General features: G+C 37.5%; 1 protein-coding gene across 31 annotated transcripts in view; it reads left to right on the top strand.

Annotated features, from left to right (window-relative positions):
• NRXN3 (neurexin 3) overlaps positions 1-18,513 on the top strand; it is a 1,299,896-nt gene that overhangs the window by 408,840 nt on the left and 872,543 nt on the right. For all 31 annotated transcript variants that reach the window (XR_009621379.2, XR_015728807.1, XR_015728806.1 and 28 more), the window contains 2 exons: positions 375-813; positions 2,334-2,717. Coding sequence is in view for 28 of the 31 variants with exons in the window: in XM_060687369.2 (XP_060543352.2) it covers positions 375-813; positions 2,334-2,717 (823 nt within the window). In the remaining 3 variants the exon portion in view is untranslated. The remainder of the gene's footprint in view (positions 1-374; positions 814-2,333; positions 2,718-18,513) is intronic.

Below are 18,513 nucleotides of genomic sequence, written 5' to 3'. Positions count from 1 at the left end.
ATTTTCAACTCAAGAGTTTCTTCTTCATTTATACTCCTGAATCTTTGTCTGTACTGAGCAAGCAAGTACTCATAAAACAAGGAGAAAGATAAACTTCTTTGGGCCTCAGTTCTATGTGATGCCATGGACTGAGCCCTGAAGAAGGAAAAAGAATGGTGAGTAGAAGGTGATCTCACCTAGAGACCTATGAATCCTTACTTGTGTATTTCCAATGCCATTCAAGAATTAACCCTGGCTTATAGCATTTCCTATTAATATTAAATTCTAACCGAAAGTCCCATTCAGTCATATTCCAAAATACATTTTGGGTGTATCTTTCTAAAATATGGATTGTTTTATGATTGATGTGTAATTCGTTTCCTTCTCCCTGGTAGGTTGTTTATAAGAATAATGATATTCGTCTGGAGTTATCTCGTTTGGCAAGGATTGGCGACACAAAAATGAAAATCTACGGGGAGGTGAAATTTACATGTGAGAATGTGGCCACATTGGATCCAATCAATTTTGAAAATCCCGAGGCCTACATTAGTCTGCCTAAGTGGAACACCAAGCGAATGGGATCTATCTCTTTTGACTTCCGCACTACAGAGCCCAATGGCCTTATTCTTTTCACTCATGGTAAACCCCAGGAGAGGAAGGATTCCAGAAGCCAAAAGAACACCAAAGTGGATTTCTTTGCAGTAGAACTCCTGGATGGAAATCTCTACCTTCTTCTTGATATGGGCTCTGGAACTGTCAAAGTAAAGGCAACTCAGAGGAAAGCCAATGACGGAGAATGGTATCATGTTGATATACAGAGAGATGGTAGATCAGGTATGCACCAAATCCTTGAGAAATGTAAATATGTTTGTTTCTCTAATAGAAAGTCTTGTAAACTGCGAAACAATAGAATCCAATGAATTGCTTGACAGTGGCAGTTGTCTGTGATTGTATATTGCAGGTTTAGCAAAGGTGATGGTTTTGAACTGGAACACTGTAACAGCATCCCAAATGTTACAAATGAAAGTAAAAGTGTAGAATTCAACTTGTGTTCTTAAACACTTCTTTCACACACAGTATTTGCATAATTTTTGGCTTGTCTTTGTATCCATGTTCTTCCACACTGTGGTCTCTGTTCACTTTATTTCTGGCTAAGTTGTGGTTCAAGAATCACTCTGAAGCTTTATTTTCAGCAGCAGGGACTAGCGTTTTCAGGAGCTTCAAAATGGACATTTTTCTTATTGTAAAGAAAGAAAGCTCTTCTCACTTGAGCTTTCCTCTTTCCAAATACTGGTAAAACCAGTATTTCTCACAAGTTGTACCTAGACAGAAGAAAGTAAAGGTGGATGGATGGATAGGGAGGGAGGGAGAGAGGGAGAGGGAGAGGGGGGGAGAGAGCGAGAGAGCGAGAGAGAGAGATGAAAGTGGCATTCTCTGCTTCACAGCATGCTGATGTAGTAAGCAGAGGAGGAGCCCCAATTGGCATAAATTCAGTTATATTACCTGTACCTTTTAGAAGTCCAGTAGAGACTTCCTGCAAAAAGACAAAAAAAAGCATGTGTTCTTCTCCTAATATTTTATTTTATAGAATTTGCAGGATGCAGTTTTATCATACACACACACATATTTCAATGGCTTAAATTTGTGGGCCAAATGCTCATTGGTACTCTGGAATTCAGTCAAATCAGCAGAACCTGCCCTGAAAGATGATGCAATAACAATGCACTGTTAGGTGTACAGTAAAATTGACTTGTCCTATGCTTCCATATTATTCACCAATAATTTTGCATCAAACTGCCATATTATTGCAGTACAGATAGTCCTTGTTTAGTGATCACAATTAGGTCTGGCAACTTGGCTGCTAAGCAAAGTGGTCACTAAGTGAAACAAGGGCAGTGCATATGATCTTACTCCAGCTTTCCTCCGCTTTACAGACCTGTCAGGTCACAAGTGTGAGAAGTGATCATAAAGTTACTTTTTCACCACCATTGTCCCTGTGAATAGTTGCTAAATGAGGAAGTTGCTAAATGAGGACTACCTATAATAGCTTTCAAAACCATATATTTTTTAAAAAAAGCCTTGGGAAGTACTGATATCATCACAAGGCAATAGATTTGTTATACTTCATAGATTTTCTAGTTTATCAAGATAGTGACTATACAGTCTTGACAGTTCTGCTAGGAGGCAATAACATGTTTCAGGCAAATGTTCTCTATCCCCTGTTTAAAAAGGAGTCCTTGATCTTCTATACTAAGTTTTTCACCCTTCATCAGAAGTCAAACTACACAGGGAAGTGATTTGTTTCATCTCTTAGACTCTTGCTTGACTTTCCTTTCTTCTTTCTTTCCTTCCAGGTACCATTTCAGTGAACAGCAGACGGACACCTTTCACTGCAAGTGGAGAGAGTGAGATCTTGGATCTGGAAGGAGACATGTACCTGGGAGGACTGCCTGAAAATCGGGCTGGCCTTGTCCTTCCTACTGAGCTGTGGACAGCTATGTTGAACTATGGTTATGTGGGCTGTATCCGAGACCTCTTCATTGATGGCCGGAGCAAGAACATCCGGCAGCTGGCCGAGCAGCAGAATGCAGCTGGTGTCAAGTCTTCCTGCATTAAGGTCAACACCAAACAATGTGATAGTTATCCCTGTAAAAACAATGCTGTCTGCAAGGATGGCTGGAACCGCTTCATTTGCGACTGCACAGGCACTGGCTACTGGGGAAGAACATGTGAACGGGGTAAGTTCAGAATTCAGAAAGAGAATTTAGCCAGAGATGAATGTTGTTTGGGTGGCATTTTAATTTCTTGATACTTTATGTTAGACCTGGGCATTTTACAGCCTCTGGGCCACATCTGACCTTTGGCTGTCACTGTCCTTACTGTCTGATCATGGGATCATCAGGGAAAGAGGTTTTAATCAAAAGGCTTATTCTCTGAATCTGGCCATTTTTGGCATTCAGTATCTTGAGGAGTTCAGCCTTGGTTACTTCCTGTGAATTTATCTAAGCTGCAACTAGTGAATTAAAGAGCAGATTGAAATGTCATTAGGCTCCAACTTTTTTTCCAGCACAATTCTTACATTAAAGTAAAAACAATAAATAAAATAACAATAAAATAAAACAAAAACAAACGCACAAATATATTTTGAGATCTAAACCTAAATTCTGAGTAGTAAAGATTCCATTCACTGTATCATCAAAGTATGAAATAATGTCTGTTTTTCATTTCTATGCAAGTCTTTTAAAATAGGAACTTTGAAGGCATCTCTTTTTGAAACAAGAAAGGAACCATATCTTTTTTCAGGCCTTTGTTGTTGCTTTGTAGTACCTTTCTGTTCCCTCTTTAAGTGTATAATATGCAGAGCCATTTTCTTTGCTGAATGTATGGAGTTAGTTGATATACCATCTACATCTGTTTTCCTTGAAATGATCATGTTAATTCAGGGCCAGCATTATAGGTTATCTGCCAAATACTCAAAATGGCCCATAGCCAATCTTGCTGATCTGGTGAAATTGAATGTACTACAACTAAATTATTCTATTTGTGGCACTGTTGCAATTTCTATTGCCATTGCTGTTTCAAACCAGCCCTACTAGTTTTCAAGTTAGGTGATAGTGTTTCTAGGTAACAGTCAAGGTAATACTAGGTTCCTTTGAATCCAACACTGTACCACATTTCCCAATATGCATTGTCCATCTTGACATTTTGAGTGATTCACAATAATATGCCAACCAACTGGCACAGAATGAAGCTTATTGTGGAGTTGGCTCAACTTTTGTTCAATTTAGTGCTACATGAAGGATGAGGATATGATTCACCAATAGCTACAGGGCATAATGGCAGCCTAGGAGAGCACTCATGTCTGAGTGGAAAGGGGAAGTACTCAAATTCTGATCTAATGTGGGATCATTAGCAATATCATGCTAAAGGCCTACTAAAGTCTGCCATCAGCCTGTATCCATTGAGGGAAAAAAGCATCACTGAAGGAGGTCTAATGAAAAAGCAAAATAATATTTTAGCATGGAAAATTGTGTCTGGAAGATAAAAAGGACGAAATTCAATGCAGAATAATGAGTGAGTGAAAGGGGTTTGAATAAGGAGAGAAGGGATGAAAAAGGCATTAAAACTTGTTCATAGTTTTTTGGGTGAAGTTATTTGCATATTACATTTCTTGGGTTCTCATTTTTAAGATTCTGTTAATGTAGCTTGACGATATGATGACTAGGTGGCTCAGTGGCTAAGACATTGAGCTTGTCGATCAGAAAGGTTGGCAGTTCGGCGGTTCAAATCCCTAGTACAGATCTCCTGCATGAGCAGGAGATTGGACTAGATGACCTCCAAGGTCCCTTACCACTCTGTTACTGTTAAAATAAAATAAAATTAGTTCATCTGGCTGTGTTTGCTGTCTGGTTTACCTGACATCAATCTTGCAAGTTTGAAAGAACTTTCCTCCCTCTGTTCTCTTTATAGCACACAAAATTAGGGTGGTGGCTTCTGAACTGTTTGCCCTGCCCATGTTCCTGCTGTGGGCTTAGCTGCTTTTTATCTGACTGTTCCTCTGGCTGCATCTTTTTGTCCTGTCTCCCAAGGTCATTCCCACTTACTATTTTAACACCCATGTCCTGGACTATCCAGAGTTATGAGTGGAACAGAAAGTCAAATTATTTCCAGACCAACAATTCCTCTCAGACAGAATTTAACTTCAGTCTGTTTCCTTACGTTCAGGTTTGTAAGAGGAACATTGCAGGACAAAGAAAATGACAGTTCTCTCTCCTCGGAGAGGCGGGCCGCGGGTATATACAGAACATAATAAGTACTAAACTGTAGACCTGTAAATAAAGTTGAACTAGTGGATAGCACAGAACAACCTAAAATTAGTAAGTAGAAAGTAAGAACAAACCCTAGGAATAAGAAAAACAAACTAAAACTTTGGCATTATAAATAAATATTTATTTTGAGGCCTATTTTATAATAAAATATTTTTGAAGGTTCAATCTCTTGTTTAATTCTAATCCCCCCCTCAAAAAAACCCCACACCCTCCAACAATATCGCTACATCCAGGACCCTAAAGATTTGGCCCCTTACATCCCAGTTGACCTCATCCTGGTTAAGGTTTTCCACAGCAACTCTTGGCTGGCCTGGCCTGACCAAAGGATCACCTCTTATAGCAATTTCAAGTAACTCTTAAAAAGCAGGGGTAAGAGGACACAATCTTATGGCATCCCATGTTCATCAGACTGGCCTCTCTCCTTCTGGTGCTGTCTGGTTGTGTTGTCCGGTTAGGAAGAATAGAACAGAACCCTCTTCTCCTTGCCTGTCATCCAAGTGATACTGCCAAAGAATGCCAAAAAATAGGCTCAGATATGAGTTCATATCCTTGTTTGGTCAAATTCACTTTTGATCTTCCTCCAACAGACATCAACACATCTTTTCTGATAATTTGTCTTCCAGAACTCTTCTGGTTTGGCTGACAAAAGCTGATCAGGGACAATCTCATCCTGCCCTCTGGTCATCTTCCAACTCTAACACTCAACAGTGGAATTAGGTAGAACTGCCAGTGAGGTTACTGGGAAAATTCCCAAATGTCCTTTAGAATTCATCACAGTTCCACTACTGAACATATTTTGTGTTGAAATAATTCCAAACCACACTGACACCACTGTGATGCTTTTTTCTCCTTTCTGAGGAGGAATTTGAACCATGCAGATGGGACATGGCAGGCAATCAAGTAGGACAGCACTTTTAGCCAAAATAGCATGTGCAAAATAATTTCTTTTAAAGCCTCTAGTTATGGCGCGACCTAAACGTTTCCATTTGTTGTCTCTAGGTCATCCTATAGCATGGCTTTTCTAGATCAGTTGTCCATCTGTTGTGTCATCTGATATGGTTTTAGTTAAGTAAACACAGTATTACAATAATATCAATGTAACCATCAGTTGACCAATAGATAAATTTATTAGGACTTTAATAATTCATCAGAATAGGCAAAGAATCTGATTTTACCTTGAAGACTACCAACGTTACTGGGGCATAAATTTCTACCAGGTGCTATTTTGCTGCCATGGGCTAACCATGGATCTCCACGCTTACAGTTTGCCAGCTAATTCCTTAGTCTATTTGGTGCAGTGGATTTGTACAACAAATTTTAAATTAGTAACATACCCATTGTTTTTTTAGACTCTGTTGTGGGTTGAGGATCTGTCTCTCTCCTGATATACCTAGATTACATTTCCTGCCTAATGCTTCATGAAGAAGAATCATGGAATTGTAGTTCAGCAATATCTATGTTCCCATCCCTGTTCTGGAAGGGATTCTTACTCTCCCCCCCACAATCTTAACCTTGGCACCAACCGTTCTTCATTATCTTCTTTGCTGAATACTGCTTATAAAGGACAATGCATCTGTTGTTGGTTATGTGATAGTAAACAAAGGTCTTTAGTTTCCGCTTTATTATCTGCCAAGTATCTTTACTGCAGCATCTCTTAAAAGCTCTTTAATGAGAACACACATCTGCCAATTATGTATCCAATAAACTTAGAAGCTATAAAATTACAGGGCAATAAGTTGTGCTACAAAATTATTTACTGCATGGAATTAATTCTATAGCTCTTGCTTTGTATCTTATGGCTAATAGGACAAACTCCTTTAATTGCTGGCTGTACCAAAAAAATGAATAAAGATCTCTTTAGGAGCATCCACATTTTGAGCATGCATCTCCAGACTAGAGATCATCTGGGAATAATTTTATTAAATGAACAATCCTTTCATATCTTAAAGATGTTTATTATCAATTCAAAGGCTAATGGTAATTGCAGAGTTCAGTGTATTTTATAGTATATTCCACCTACTCTGATTACCAACCAATTATGTCCTAAGATCAGGATTAAGGGTTCAAGTGATGGGGACATGAGGTCTATTCACAAGAAACACAAGATTTCTTTTTCTTTTGGTCAATTCTTCTTTACTGGCCCACTGGCTTCCTGTCTTCTAAGAGATCATTTTTTTATTTTATTGTTTTAAAAAAATGGTCTGGCATCTTGTCTTGATTGTTTGTACTTGATCATAGTTATATGAAGGTAAGCAACATGCAGCAGATCCTAGAAAGGATACTCTCTGCACCTAAAAAGAGTGCAGAGAAGAGCAACAAAGATGATTAGGGGACTGGAAGATAAAACATATAAAGATCGGTTGCTGGAACTGGCTATGTCTAGTTTAATGAAAAGAAGGAGGAGGGGTGACATGATAACAGTGTTCCAATATCTCAGGGGCTGCCACAAAGAAGAGGGAGTCAAACTATTCTCCAAAGCACCTGAGGGCAGGACAAGAAGCAATGGGTAGAAACTAATCAAGGAGAGATGCAAGCTAGAACTAAGGAGAAATTTCCTGACAGTTAGAACAATTAACCAGTGAGACAACTTGCCTCCAGAGGTTGTGAATGCTCCAACACTGGAAGTTTTTAAGAAGAGATTGGATAACCATTTGTCTGAAGTAGTGTAGGGTTTCCTGCCAAAGCAGGGGGTTGGACTAGAAGACCTCCAAGGTCCCTTCCAACTCTGTTATTCTATTTCTATTTCCTGGAGAGCACTGGGTCATAGGGGCATTCGTGCCATTCAGCAAGGCTTGTATACCTTGGAGAACGGTGCGAGGCAGCCTTTTTGAGTGGCGGTGGTGGCGCCAGGGCTAAAACTGAGGCCCAGGCCTCTGGTTGAAATCTAGCCTCAGGACTCTCGCCAAGCGCTGCTGTTTCAGTGTGGTCTAAATGGGGGGAGGGGGAGAGGAAATAGAGAATTGCAAGATCCAGCCTGGGTCAGCCTGGGTCAGTCATTGGGAGTCAGGTTAGGCATTTTCTGCATTTTTGGCACCTTTATCCCCAAAAGTTCTCCATTACTGCGATAAAATAAGTGGGATTTATAAGAGAGACAACTAAATATGAGATATTAGTTTTCATATAATGACCTGGTCAAGCTAGGGATTCTTCTGAATGGTAGAAAGCCCTTGAAGCACTGTATTTCACTGCCATCATCTAAGGATATAACCAACAATTATTCTTGACAGTCTGCTGCATGGATATCATATTAAATTCCTAGTTACATCTCTTTGAAATATGTTTTCCAAGCCTGAGCTGTTGATACGGAACTGAAGAGAATGAAGCAAATGGACTTTTCAACTCTTTTTGAGAGTAGTTCTGGGCAGTTTCCACGGGAAAGATTGATGTCTTCTATATTTAAATGTATATCATGATGCTTTGAGGTATGACCAATCCTTTAGCAGAACGTCTGTGCAGCTTACTAATTATAGTGTCTGTGCGAATAATAACTGCATAGTAGGGTTGAGTCTATTATTTCAACATCATTTCAGAGCATTTCATTGTTTTGACAATTAACAACAATATCTTTCCAGTTGATACCTGGAAAATCTTGAAAGCATGTGAGTCAGAAGCACTACTCTATGTCCCTCTGCGAAATAATATATAATGCAGCTGCACAATTTATCCAATGTTTCCCTTTCTTAACGTAATTTTTCTTTCCCTTATAGTGATTTGGTATTTAACAATGATATACACTAAATCTCCCAAAACTGAGATACTGGTTGTATGAAAAATCCTTGTAAATAACTAGATAACCCAAAGCTATAAAAAAAATCCCAGCTCCTTTTTACTTTTCTGTTCAAGGGATGCAAGGGGGAAGATATGTGGTACTGAATGTAGATGATTGCTAAACAGAATGATTCCCCTGCCCGCCACTTGGTTTCTAAATAGTAGCCAGGTTGAAACCCTATTTCAGTATGCATTTTTGTTAGATGCTGTTTTGAATACTACATAAAATTTGAGGGAAAGATCATGGAAACTCTAAAAAGATGGCTAAAAGTTTGAAATGTATTATAAAGGCAAACTGAAACAATCGGACATTAAATGTGGAAAACATAACCTTTGAATTTGTTTAAGAATTTTCAATAGAAGAACCCTTATTTATTTATTTAGATAATTTATATGGCTTCCCATGTCACAGAAGTGACTCTGAGTGGCAGATAAAATTGAAAAAAATCTCCAACAATTATAAACAATAACACATAATGCCCAAGGCAAACAATATGTTTCAGACCTAAAATCCCATCCACAACAGAGCTTGTTTAACCCGGCCCAAATTCCTTGGGAAGCAGCCAGACCTTCAGAGTGTTACAAAAAGCTAATAGGGTCTGGGCCATCTGCATCTCCAGAGGGATGCTGTTACAGAAGGCAGGCACTGCCCTAGAGAAAGCATGACTCCGGGGTCCAACCAGATGACACTGTTTGTTGGAAGGGACCCAAAGCATGCCCTCTCTGCTAGATATGGTGAGGTGAGCAAAAACAATGGGAGAAAAGCAATTCCACAAATAGCTTTGCCATGAAAGGTTTTATTAGTGACAAACAGTACCTTCAATTGCATCTGGAAGCCTACTGGAGAGCCAGAATTCCTATAACTAGGAAAGAACAAAAGGCTGAGTCTAAAGTACATTAATATTTATTTTATCATTGAGAATGTCTGGGCTATGAATGTAAGAGAACAAACTTTAGGTATTTGCGAAATCTTCCTTTGTGTGTTGTTTTACAGGGCTTATTGGGAATTCAATTAATGTAACATTTTAAATTTTAAAATTGGTTTTGGCAGTGAATGACTATAGCAAGCAAACCCGTGAAGCACACAGCATGATGCAGAAATGGCACCTTCTTCTCCATGCAATAAACTGTATAACTAGCAGAAAATCTGTAATGCCCTTATTTGTGACACAACTAGCAACACTTGTAGGAAGATGCTGTTTCTTTTTCCTGGCTTAAATCAACTTCCTGTGTAATTCACTAGCTTCTTTTCACTGCCAAATTAAAAGTCAAGATTTAGGACTCGATTTCCTGTTGATTGAAGAAATGCACAGAAATTAACATGACTGTGAGGAAGACTTAAGTAACATCTGAGAAACACTAACTCCCCACTTATTTTAAAGCATAATTAAAGAAATATCATCTATTACACTGGTCTTTCTTCTTTCAGAAGAAAGCCTCTGAAATGAAAGTAGCTTAATTTTACCAGAATTGGGTCACTAATAAAGGAAAATTAAGTCCTGAGTAGTAATTGGCTCCAGTTTCCAAGATACAGCTTCAGGTCAAAATTGCATCAAAATAATTCAAAATTACATGTGTGATTATGCTCCATACCTTTTCTGCAAAATGTGATATAGCAATGAGAATGGTGCCACACCAATCATTATAAATGTTATCTTTTCATTGATACCAATAACATAACTTTCCATTAATTTATTGGTTTTTCATGTAACATTTTCATGCTTTTTGCATGAAAAACTGACAAACTCTAACATCAGATTATACAACAAGCTTCCATCTTTATTTGGTATTCTAAACTGCACTTTTTTGGCTTTTCTCTTGTGAACTGTAATAGAATCATCCCTGGGGAGATTCCAGCAATAATTGGCAAGTATGGATGGACTCCACTTCCCTTGATATCTTTTCTTCATGCCTGCAATATGCTGGTGGAATCTCTCCCCATGCTCATCACTCATGCCCCACAGTTCAAAGGGAAATAGTCTAAATGCGAGTGTAAGAAGTGAATTTTCAGTAACATGTTTGCACCAAGTGCTTTATAGTACCTATGCAAATTTTCCACATGTTTTTCATAGTCATCTGCCTTGCTGTTCTCAAAGTGAAGATAAATTTATACACTTCCATATATTGCCATTTTCATTGTTCTACCATACTTTGTCGAGAGACTGCAAAGCATCATGATCATTAAACAACTCCCTCCCTTGTAGGCAAATATACTCACCTGTGTATAAGTCTTTATTGTGAAATATCTTGAAAACTTTAGCAACCAGCACCTTTATCACCTGTTTTCTAATTCATCTAATCAAAATATGTAAAATTAATACATTTAACAATTATTGACCTCTTGGAGGTCAATAATTTTTCAAAATTTGTAGACCTGTATTATGTTCATAGTTCTTTAACTATGAGTATTTATGTAGCTGAAATGTAAGCTATTTGTCAAGGGAGATACTATTAATATCCAATAGAAATAAACTTAGATTTGGTTTACTTTCTAAATAAATTGCATAGATTAATGGGGAAAATCATTGTTTTTCATTTCCTTCAAATTCCAGTGATTAGTAACGCCTGGATTGGGCTGTTATTCTTCTTTCCAGCATAAGTAGCAAATGCTACTCATTTCTGCAAAGGGTGTATTTTCATCACAAATGTCCCAGCATATCGTTTTCTCATCATTTTCCATCAGCTAAACCAGCAGACCACGAGAAACATTTCTGCCTAAGCTTAATGGAGAGCTGATAAGGCAAGCAGAAAGGTCATTAAATCTGATAATTCAGTTGCCCTTTCAGAGCTGAGAAACACAGACCAAAAGTAATCATAAGACTGCCCGTCAGAATCAAAACCACCACCATTACCAACAACAACAACAACAACAACCAGCCAGGAGTTTGGGATAGCTAGTACTTGTCTGCTTTACTCCTAATCTATGTAATGACCTTATCTCAGAAAGAACTCCTGTCATATACTCATATAAGTACACATAGCATCTCTTTTCAAAGCCCCAGTTGTAAATTTTCTGATAGAAAAGCTCCGATAGTTACTTTGTTCAAACATTGTTTTGCCAATCCATAATAAACTAGAAAAAAATTCTCCATACTGAAAAATTATAAATGAAAATGGGGAAACTATGAAAAAATGCAACAAAGGGAAGATTTCAAGCTTTAAATCCAATAACAAATGGCAATATTTGTATAAATAGTTGAGTTTTAACATGGCCTATTGCTATCCTTTATGGATATAGATGTGAAAGTCATTTAAGGTATGTTAAACATAAATTTATGAATGAAAAGAGTAGATGCTAATAGTGCATATTGCAAATATAGGCATGCCTTCTATTGAATATACTTTAAAATAAATCCAGATTTATTTCTGCCAATTATATGAGATAATCTTGAATGCTGAACATCTCTTCTGGTCTACTGGATTGCTTAAACAAGTTTTTTGGAACTCAGCAAAGTCAGCAAGCTGTATTCGGGAAAGGATAACAATAAACTTTAATCTGGTTTTCACAAGGAAATTACCTGCCAATCTTGCAAACTAGTGAGACCATGATGGATGGGTGTGTGTGTGTGTTTGTGTAGAGAAAGATACATACACAAACATAGAATATATATACACACATACATATATACGTATTGCATATGCATACATACAAACACACACAAACAAACACATAACACAGAGATGCTTCTAAAAGGAAATGAGTGGTAAATGAATTAAGGAGATTGTAAGAGAAATTACTGAAGCTCATAACAAAGAAGTATTTTAAAACATCACTAACATAGAATAGGTGAATATTCAAGTATCTGGAAAAGAAGAGTTACCTCTACAGTTTTAATTCTCTGTAAGAATTCGGTTAACTCCCAAAGACTATACCTTAATGTATTCACTCTTAAATGTGAAAAGTTGAGAATGCTTACTTGGTTTCCAAAATTGCATATCCTACTATCTTATTTCTTGTCATTAAATCTGATTAAACTCCATGTGAATTTTTCTCCCCTGGCCATGTTCTGCTGGGAAAGATGTGACCATAATGTGTTGTTGTTAGTCGCGAAGTTATGGCCGACCCATCGCAACCCCATGGACAACGTTCCTCCAGGCCTTCCTGTCCTCTACCATCCCCCAAAGTCCATTTAAGTTTACGCTGACTGCTTCAGTGACTCTATCTAGCCATCTCATTCTCTCTTGTCCCATTCTTCTTTTGCCCTCAATTGTTCTCTCCCAGTGAGTCATTCCTTTTCATTAGGTGGCCAATGTAGAGAGACCTAAAAAGGAACAAAGGGGTTCCACTTGGCCTTGGATTAGCTCATTCTTAGGCCCTTCCTGTTTCTACTGTAATGCTCTACTGTTTTTTCCCAACTAATGGCTGCCAATCTCACTTAGATTATAGAATTTCAAGAATCTCATTTTAGTTGCTCTTGTCCAGAGCACAACAGTTTTTGACTTTCCACTTTCTCTTGCTACTGGCACTGATGTAGTAAAATGCCTCAATAGTAATATATCTGGGAAGCAGTAGATTGATTAGTCATACAGAGGTTATTTCCAATATTTCAAATTACCATATTGACCGTGGAAATTCTATCTATGAAATGAGTTTATTTCATTTTAGTGCTTCATCTTAATCCAGTCCATTCTGACTAGGAAGAGGCAGGGGCCCAAGACTTCATAATTCTTTTCTTTTCATCTCGGCAAAAGTGGAATGATTTCACATTGAACCTCAATGTTGATTTTCTTTTCTCTCGCTCCCTATATGAAGATATCTAGTCACCCCTTAAAAATCCTGATAGATGAGCTAAACCGTTTGTCAAAAATGGAGAATGGATACAAAAGAACACTGTTTAGAAACATCAGAACTGATAGCAGAAAGACAACATTCACCTTTGCTTGGTTTAGCTGTTTGATTTTTTTTTTTGTACCATATTCGGTGACAATGATTCCCCTAAATCTAAATCTAGAATGGATGCAAATAAGGAAATACATTACTGGAGTCAGGATTCAGAAGTACTGTATGACTCTTTAATGATGATAATTCCTATCTGAAAAACAGAATGTTCTGAGGAAAGGGTTAATGTTCTTATATTGTCTTTTCATCAGATCAGGAATGCCTATGGTGATTTTCAGTTCATCCAAATCATGGTTGTTCCAAAAGTGTTTTTTCAAAAGGCAACTGGACTTTCTGTTTTGTTTTGTTCTCCTTTGAAACTGTTTTGCTTCTTATCCAAGAAGCTTCTTCAACTCTGACTGGATCGTTAGGTGAATGCTTCAAATTCCTGTGTTTTGAACTTGACCCAACTATCGTCCACATACCTATACAAGTGAGTGGATGGAATTTCTGTGAAGGAGTCTAGGTCTTTGGTTTCTATCTTTTCCATGTAGAGATTGGCCACAATGGGGGACACAGGTGAACCCATAGTGCAGCTGTGTTTTTGTCTGTAGAAATCATCATATTTAAAATAGATAGTGGTCAGGCAAAGTCACGGTAGTGAAGAAATGACTGCTACAAGACAGCACATTAGATGACAGAACCAATCTCAGCCCAGACCACACATACACCATGCTGGACCTCTGCCTGACCACTACCTACACTCTGCAAGGAGTATAAATCCTTCCATTCCTCACCGTGCAGTCAGAGCTGAAGAAGCTTCTTGGATGAGAAGCAAAACGTCTTCAAAATAAAAAATAAACCAGAAAGTCCAGTTACCTCTTGAAAAAGCACCTTTGGGATAATCAAATCAGGAATCAGAGTTACCTCACTAAATTCATTTATTTGTACTTGCAGTGCTTTTTGCACTATTTTCAAGTAACAGCAGGCTTTTAAGAAATGATTGCCAATACCTTTTAATGTGCATCTGAATCAAAAGAGCCTTTTCATGTTAAATAGATGTAGACATGGATAACTAAGCAGGATGTAATGAGAGTAAAATTGTATTTTATTGTTTGATTGATTTTTATCCTCCTTGTCTGCTTCTTTGAAGTCTAAGTTTTAGTTTAAATGAGAAGAGGGGAAAAAAAGAGGAATTGATGACAATAATTACCCAATCACTACTTGTTTTGCTGTAGATAATTACACATACGTGTGTGTGTGTGTGTGTGTGATGTGATGTGACATCCGGAAAAATATGGCATACTTCAGGGGTGGGTTTCAAAACCCGTCGCTACCAGTTCGCTTGTGGGCGCATGTGTGCGTGCAACACTTCTGCACATGCACAGAAGCATCCAGGCGGGGGGGCGGAGCCTCCTGCCGCCACCGCTATCGGTTCGCCTGATCCAGGGCGAACTGGTAGCAACCCACCACTGGCATACTTCACTTAATCCTCCAAGGAAAGATTGAAGGCAAATGAGGTCCAGGCAGAAGAAGAACATAATCTTCTTCAAGGGACTTGTTTGGACAAAACTCAGCAGCACTTTTTTGTGCAGCTGCTGATAAAAATAGGATCACCAATATGATCACCGACGTCCGATGACTGATATGGCACAAGAAGAAGAAGAATACACACACACATACACACACACCCTGTTTCCCCCAAAATAAGACATCCCCTGATAATAAGGCCAAGCGGGCTTCTGAGCGCATGGCAATAAGGCCAAGCGCTTATTTCAGGGTTCAAAAAAATATAAGACAGGGTCTTATTTTCGGGAAAACATGGTATATATAGCATTTCCCATTGTGTCATTATAAATATTATAAATTTAAGAGCAACTTTGAAAAATATTTGACTACATGAACCCTCAGGATCTGTACCTCTGACTTAGTATTATATGTATGACTGAATATAAAATAAAAGAGTTATAAATATAAATGGAAATAATGCATTATCAAAGGAAAAGTGTAAAAAAGAAATACTGGGATGAAATCTTTCATTGATACCAAGGTTACCACTGTGAGATGAGGCAACATACCTGACAGTGGTAATGTGAAAAGTAAAGAAGAAAAATTGTAAGACTTTGTTTCTAGGTCTATAGTATTTCTATGCCTTTTCATAACATGGATTTTAATGTTCTGAATCCTTGACCTTTAACTATAATATCTTTTGAATCCTTACTGACCAGTCTGTTTTCTCAGTTAACATAATTTCCTGGGTAACAATGATATTCGCAGAATCCCAGTGGAGGAAGGTACGTTGTAGTTAATGTTCAGATGTATCTTCAGATATTAGATTTTTATATTGAACTTATATTGAAAGATTTATTTCATTTTTATTTATTTTATTTATTTGAATTTATTAACTGCTCATCTGTAATTTAGCAGATGACAGAATTTTAAAAACAGATTTTGTAATTGAATTAAAATCTAGTCTTAACTTAGATCCTATCCAGTAGTGTTAAAGTGACACATTTCAATCTCCATGTAATACTAATAGCAATAGCACTTAGACTTATATAAGGCTTCATAGTGTTTACAGCTCTCTCTAAGCGGTTTACAGAGTCAGCATATTGCCCCCAACAATCTGGGTCTTCATTTTACCGCCCTCAGAAGGATGGAAGGCTGAGTAACCTTGACACTGTCAGGATCAAACTGCTGGCAGTGAGCAGTGAGTTAGCCTGCAATACTGCACTTTAACCACTGCACCCCCAGGGCTCCTAACAAACAAAATAGTTGAGTTACGCATATGTAATATATAATCTGCATGTTGCACACACCAAATCAATAGTACATTATTCAGTAATCTAGCACCAATATAGCATAGTGGTTTAGGTGTTGGATTAGAATGTGGGAATGCTCAATGTAAGTTCACTCTGAGGCATGGAAATTCACGCAATGCTTTTGAATTGGCCATTTTCTATCTTAGTTCAACCTACTTCATAGATTTCTTGCTGTAGGAGAAAAAGTGATGGAAGTCCTGCACATAAATCCTCTTGAGCTCTTGAAGAAAAGAAAGGGTAAACATATGTCAAGTTAATAAAGAAATATAATAGAATGCCTTAGGGTGATGTAAGAACCAGACTGTTCTTGCCTTGCAGAATCAGATCAAGTCCATCTTGTTTCTCTCTGCCTTTGGGAAGCCAAAATGCAAGATATAAAAGTATTCATTTTCTAAATTGTTATTCCATGGCATACACTGCTTCTGAACAAATTTATCTAACACAGCACATTAACAGAAGCATGAAAATGTTCATCTCAATAAATCTCTAATTTAATATTTTTGAAATTAGTTCATATTCTTATTCTTTTGCGCATGAAGATTAAAACACTCTGAATATGAAGTTCCTTGCAGGTTTCAAGAGGAATAAAACCAAGAAGCCAACATAATTTTGATTAAAAAAAAGTTTCCAATGTTTATTTGTGATGTCATTTTATTATCCACTACTATCTTAAGTGAATAAAATGGGAACAAGAAAAAGAAAAGAAAACAAAGTAAAGGGGAAATATTGGGCAATAGAAAAATATTATTATAAAAAATTATAAATGTGCTCTTTACATATTCAAGAGGTTTTGCAGTTCCTAAACATAAAAAACCCTGACTAAAAATGGCTTGATTAAGATAATAATGGATCATTGAAAATATTATTATTTCACAAAATTGTGTGAAACTTTTAAGAGGATGTGAATTGGTATTGACCTTACAGAGTTTCTAGTGGCAAGGCTAATGGACCCAGAGAGGAAAAAAATAGACCATTGTTGTTAGAAAAAATAATTTATATATTGTTGTTGCTTTGCAAATAAGTTTGGTGCTGTAGAATTCCTGGTGCATACAGAAAACATACTATATATTTGTCTCTCTTTCACTATGAAATGAGATTATCAATCTAAGTAGTGGTTTTCTGTTAAGAAAGCAGCTTTCAAAACAAAAACAAAAATAAAATAAAATTATTTCACTCTAGTTTATAGCATTACTTTCTAATTTTAGTCACTTTAAGTTATATGGACTTCAAACTCCCAGAATTCCCCAGTCAGATGCTGAATGTTTACATATCTTAAAGTTGCTGAAGTTGAGAAACTGATTTAGATCAAGACTTGTCAAACCACTCCTTGTTATATGCCTATTCTGAGTAGAATGAATGTGCTACTTGGCTGGACGAGGATATTTAAGAAAAAGCAAAAATAAAAAAGGACTCCATTCCCCAAAAGAAATAAAAATCAGGTGGTACATATAGATTTATTCTTGAACTAAGGAGAATGGCTAGTTGGAAGAGCTGCAGATTTACTGCACATAGGACAGTGCAGCCTGGGATGGTCTTCTCCCTTTGCCTATTGGCTTACGAACCCTTTGAGGCTGTCAAAGGTAGCTGGAGAGTCTCTGTCAGAAGGACGGAGGCGGCTGGGTCTGGGTCTTCAATGATCTGCGGAACAATGAAAAGGCAGTGACCCAGGAACCAATTCTTGTGTTGCTGTTTCTGTTTAGGCAACAGTTCAGATTGGTGAAACGAGAAAGGCAAATGAAGGGGCAGGAACCATCAACATAGTGGAAGTGGTGCTGCAATAGGGAAGGAAATGGTGTAAGCCTTTTTTTTAATACGGAATTGAACCCATTGTGGTAACATGGTAGTACCTCAAACACGTTCTCCTCCTGCACTGCTTAGGTAACTCTCTTTGTAACGAGTTTCAAGGAAGCAAACTAGTTCTATGAAACAGTTTTCTGTATTTGGTCAGGAACAAATATTTTCAGATATCAAGTCATTCTGCTTATTTGTTTTAAAAGGGGGATAGTTTCTATTTACTGGATTGGAAAATATTCCCATGAATAAATGTAATACTTTTGCAACATTCTTTTTGTTTTCCATTTCTTGTTTGCAATGCTCCAATTTCATGGAGTCCTGTGGCTTTGGAGTTATAGAGGCAGTCTAGTAGAAGGAGTACTTCAGAACGCAAGGCATTCAAGGGAAGAATGCCCACTGATTGCATTAAAGATCTAAGGATTCTGTTTTGTCCTTATAAAACATTGTGCCAGGGCTTTTTCTTTCTTTGTGTGCCAGTTATGTTGTATAGAAACATGGTTAA

This window comes from Pantherophis guttatus, chromosome 1, assembly GCF_059756535.1.
Source record: "Pantherophis guttatus breed Tessera chromosome 1, ASM5975653v1, whole genome shotgun sequence".
NCBI classification, from domain to species: Eukaryota; Metazoa; Chordata; class Lepidosauria; order Squamata; family Colubridae; genus Pantherophis; species Pantherophis guttatus.
Note: the sequence above shows the minus strand (reverse complement) of the source record. Positions and strands in the feature narration are given on the sequence as shown.